Raw genomic sequence first — 5,000 nt, forward strand, 5'->3', positions numbered from 1 at the left:
CCCTTTTCGCCAGCCCCGGCTACCGCTACGACAGTTCCGCCATCAACCTGAGCGTGAAGACGTCGGCGCTCGGACCCAACCCCATGTCCCCGGCGAACGTGATGGACCTGTCGGGCCCCATGGGCACGGGGGGCCCTATGGTTACGTCCCCACAGTACCCCGGCCCCGGCGTGTCCCCCTGCTACAGCGGGCCCCAGCTGGTGTCCCCGGGGAGCTCCCACGACTCCCAGCACACAAGCCAGACTCTGGACCTCTCGCTCGCCCGCCCGCCGGGATCGCTCAGGTGACTACCGGGGAAATTCAGCTTTCCAGTAATGAACAAATGAACAAATAATGATACCAACAAGATGATAGCAGTCGTAATGATTATAACTGTTATAGCTAATTATGATTAATAATATATATGAAGATAATGTTAATCATTTGGTCGGTAATTATATTCTCTTTTTATCACTTCCACTCTGTATCAGTCTGTATATATACTAACAAACCAAAGCAGTAGTATCCAATAATGATACAAAGAATAGTGATAAACAGAGAAAATCGCCCAATATAATCCCATCCTATGTCCATCTTATATAATACAAAATTATGATTCCCACAATCCCTATTGACACCTAGTCTGCCGGCCTACAGCGGTCCCACTAGCCCAGAGTACAGTCCGCCTTCGCGGCTTGGGACGGGCTACCCCGGCGGGGGCGCGCCCTTCCAGCAGCCTCCTATTGACGAACAGACGGAGCCAGTGGACTTCTCCTCCCCTGCGGAACCCGTTAATTTCAGTCTCGCACGCCCCTTGGAGTATGGTGTCACGCCCGACTACGCCCGCGCGCCCACGGCCCCTGCTTGCCCGCCTCACGACAACGGCTATGCAGCAACGCCCGACAGGACGCACGACTTCCGGAATATGAACGGTAAGCTTCTGATTTGGTCATGGCAGAGCCGCTCTTGAGATTTGGTTAGATTTCAATTTCTTGTCTCTTATTTTCGATTTAACATTTCTAACTTCACTAACAACTGAACGTGTCAACAAAACCACTTTCGTAGCTAACCTCTTTAGGAATGTATTGAGTGACTGTATAGTAGACTTAACCCAGCGTCACTGGTACTAACATTGGCATCTCCCTCTAACACCACTAACAAGCCCCGCCCCCACTGTTAGGCTACAACTCCATGACAACTCGGCCTTACGACGTCACCACGGCCTATAACACCGGCTATATGGGCTACCAGGGCTACCAGGGAGGCTACATGGGGGCCGGGAGCTACGGTGCTACAATGGGTGGGGACTATATGACCACCACCGCCTGCACCACGCCCTATCAGCTTTCCCCGTCACGCTCTCAACCTCCGCCCACGCCCATGCCTGATAGGTACGCCCGTCATTCCTGCTACTTACCCTCACAGCTTATGCTCGCAGGCGGTATGACCGGGTTCAGTGGCTGCTTGATTGTCTTTTCTTTCACTAAGCGCAGACTCGTTTCGGTAGCCGATTTTATCTTTGTTATTGTTAATGTAAATCGCAAGTATTATTTTGAATATAAACTCAGCTTCACAAAGTAGACAATCATAATAAGGGTACGTTTTAGTAAAATAAACCCCAACATTTATCCTCATGACCCCCTATTATGGCGTCCCATTCCCTCAGCCACAGCGTGCGCGCGTATACACGGAGCAGCAATAGACGTGATGGCAAAGAGTTAATCCAGTGCCCGACGCCCGGCTGCGACGGAATGGGCCACGTCACGGGGAACTACGCCACGCACCGCAGGTGAGTGTCCATCGTGTATCGTGAAGGCACACACTCTGCTTCGGCGGATCCCAGGGGGGTGTGCCAAGTGTGATCTTCACCTCTCCATGTCTTCTTTTTTGTTTTGTAGGATACCTTTCTATTTCGTTCTTCACTGAGCTCTTGTCTGTTATTTGCACTCTGACGATCGGCGAGGAGGTTTGGAAGGGAGATCGGTCACTGGCCTAACAGCGATGACATCCACCTTTTAATGTTCGAAGAGATTTCAACCCTTACCTTTTGATATTGTTAACAGAATTTTGTTATATTCATTTATGATAGACTATCAATATGGTCTGTCGTTAAGGCCATACAGTGAGAATTCATAGCTGAATTTAGACCAAGCCAATACTACTGTAATCGCGTCCCATCCGCGATGTGCTGTTATGCTTGCAGATGACATCTCTCCACCCGGCCCTCTCTCTGTGGTATTCCCTTGTACCAGGACTTCCCTTGTTGCCTGGTGTTCTAAATCATCCTAGAGATCGATCACTGTGTTCTGGGAATGTTGTAGGTTCCCTTTATTTGTACATAAGCACTTTCGGACACCTCCTGTAAATATTACGGATCTGACCAAGCACTTTCATATACATCATGAGAAAGCTTAAAATGTTCCGAGAATTTGATGTGTCATTAGAGTTTGCTGGTGCCATATGTGGGTGAGAGGGTAGTATTTGTTCTTGCAATTTTTTTCAATTTCAAAAACGATCAGCCTAAATCATGTAAAACGAGACATCCTACTCTGAGCAGCGTTGGCTGTTCTCAGGATGACGATGAGCTTCCCTTCTTCATTCATGCTAGCCTGAGAAGCGCTGAGGAACCTTGGCAGTCATAGAGAATGGCATAATGACGTCATACTGCCATGATGCCCTCCTGATTGCATTTATGCTGCAGCGCGGGATTAGGTGCGGGATGAAAGAAGAAGGGAACCAATTCGTAGTGGAAAGAGTGATGTGCCTTCACCTGTAGGGGGCTGGGGACTGTGAAATGTCATTACCATAGATTTCTTATTCAGTGACTGCCGTAGTCGCCTCTTAGCTTGATTTTCATGAGCCATAGCGGTTGAGACGGAGACAGAGAAAACAAAAGAGAAAAACCGCACTATGCCTTCTGACTTTATACCTTCAAATCATCCCTGGACAGTCATGCCAGCCCACCTGTTATCTACCCCACCACCCATCGTATGTAACCTATTGCACACAGTCTTGGTCAAAAAAATCTTCACCTGGCCAAGTCTATCCTCGCCCCACCATCCAGCCTGTCCGGATGTCCGCGCGCCGACCGATCGAGCATCCAGCACCAGACACAAGAACTGAAGTGCCCCACGCCGGGATGCGACGGGTCAGGACACGTCACGGGAAACTACTCGTCGCACCGCTCGCTCTCCGGCTGCCCCAGAGCCAACAAGCCCAAACACAAGCCCAAGGATTCTCAGGATTCCGAGCCTCTTCGGTAAGTTGCCTCTCGCTGTTAGATTCCTCACCCTCTCCAACCACACCCACTGACGATGGTCAACCCACCACCGTTGTGTCTCTGTCTATATATATTTTTTATCTAGACATTCTATTGAACGTTGATTTCGAAAAGCGAACTTAATTACATTGTGGAACTATGGTAGATTTTAAGTTTTATATCCCCTGAATCTAAAAAGTCTGTTAGAGGATGCATCATAAGAAAGGGAACAAAATGAAGATTATTTAATTGCCAAAGTATAATTGATAATATTAGTAAAAATAAAGTTTTCACAGCAGGAAAGTATTCACACTGCCCAAGTTTCACAAATGCAAATAACTGTTCGCGATTCGTGTGTGTGTGTGTCGCCATGTCTGTACCTGCTTTTGTTGGAAACCTTCTTAGGGCCACACCCCTCCCAGCTGACTCCCGAGGCTTGGACCATCATGTTCTGTCTATCAACAGTCATTCTGTGTAATTTGACATTAGCATTTTCACCATGTATATAAAATTGCGGAAATCGAGCATGTCCCCTTTAACAAGACACCAAGAGTATAACTGTTGGTGAGAGTGTTGCATGACAAGTTCATCTGAGACTCCAAGCAGAGACTAGAGACGTAATGTAACGTATAAAATCAGAAAGCGCGAGTGGTCCCGTTTTGTGGCGGAGCCCCGACGTGTGTGGGAGGGTGTGTGGCTCGCCTGTGTGCCCTCGTGTGTCTCACAAGTTGGTGTATGGGAGGCCCAACGTAACTGAAGCCCAGTCATCCAAGGATAGACCAAAGTAACTTCAACAAATCAGTACTAATTCTCAAGTCTCATTCTTTAACCTTTAGTCGAATGATTAAATTATTCAAATTGGTGCCGCACCAGAGTGTAGAGTCATAGTTGTTAGACTAGTTTGCCCGGGAGTGGGCCGGGGGTTTTCCTTGCCCCCACCCTCCCTCATGAAGCGCTGCTCTTGCCCCACTCACCTCACTTGACCTCACAACACCTCACTGACCGCAATTGTGCTGCCCTTAGCTGTCCAGTCCCTGGATGTGATGGGTCGGGGCACTCCACGGGCAAGTTTCTCAGTCACAGGAGGTAAGAAGGCCTGAGCTTGCGGGAGCCAGCTTGAACACCACTTGAGGCCTTCATTTCTACCTGTCTGCCACGATTCATTTTGTTCATGTCTGTTAACGTTCACTTTGTGGTATCTGCAAACAGTGCTTTCTGGGGAGACATTACTTGAGGCTTTAGATCAAGATGGAGAGAGGGAGGGTCTTCTTAAGCTAGCAATGTGATCATCTATTTGCTTTGTTCACGGATATTTCATTCCCAAAGCCCATGTAGTCCCTTGATTAGAGGGAGGGGCTCCATGCGGCAGGTTTCCCAAAGTCAGATCCATGATTTTGTATTTAGATTTAGCCACTTTAGAGCCATTCAAGCTCATTCAAAGCCTCAGACGCCACTTAGTTCTGACCTCAAGTGGAGTTCGCCCACTGGATTCCACTTTCTACTACCATGCTAGTGCCCCTTGTCGGACATACTGCATGCCCAAGCTGAGAAATAATTAGCGTCACAATGTGGTAAATACTGAGAGACTGTGTAGCGGCGGGTGCCGAGGTGGCAGACTAACTTGCCTGTGGTGTGTCTCCCTCCCAGTGCCTCGGGGTGTCCCATCGCCAACCGCAACAAGATGCGGTCCCTGGAGGGTGGCGGGGGGGCGGGGCTGGGTATGGGCATGGGCGTCCCCACTGGGTTAGCTGCCATGGGTGAG

At 49.0% G+C, this 5,000-nt stretch overlaps 2 protein-coding genes across 2 annotated transcripts in view; both read left to right on the plus strand.

The window, feature by feature from the left end:
• The window catches only part of LOC125026215 (mucin-19-like), a 503,762-nt gene extending 501,647 nt beyond the window's left edge, over nucleotides 1-2,115 (plus strand). Inside the window, exons 11-15 of the mRNA XM_047614519.1 lie at nucleotides 14-283; nucleotides 622-911; nucleotides 1,160-1,370; nucleotides 1,646-1,768; nucleotides 2,043-2,115. Of these exons, the coding sequence (XP_047470475.1) occupies nucleotides 14-283; nucleotides 622-911; nucleotides 1,160-1,370; nucleotides 1,646-1,768; nucleotides 2,043-2,115 (967 nt within the window). The remainder of the gene's footprint in view (nucleotides 1-13; nucleotides 284-621; nucleotides 912-1,159; nucleotides 1,371-1,645; nucleotides 1,769-2,042) is intronic.
• Nucleotides 2,116-2,632: 517 nt separating this feature from the next.
• Nucleotides 2,633-5,000, plus strand: part of LOC125026216 — an 11,163-nt gene continuing 8,795 nt past the window's right edge. The window contains exons 1-2 of the mRNA XM_047614520.1: nucleotides 2,633-2,691; nucleotides 3,105-3,238. Of these exons, the coding sequence (XP_047470476.1) occupies nucleotides 2,633-2,691; nucleotides 3,105-3,238 (193 nt within the window). The remainder of the gene's footprint in view (nucleotides 2,692-3,104; nucleotides 3,239-5,000) is intronic.

The sequence above is a fragment of the Penaeus chinensis genome, chromosome 6 (genome assembly GCF_019202785.1).
Source record: "Penaeus chinensis breed Huanghai No. 1 chromosome 6, ASM1920278v2, whole genome shotgun sequence".
Classification (NCBI taxonomy): domain Eukaryota; kingdom Metazoa; phylum Arthropoda; class Malacostraca; order Decapoda; family Penaeidae; genus Penaeus; species Penaeus chinensis.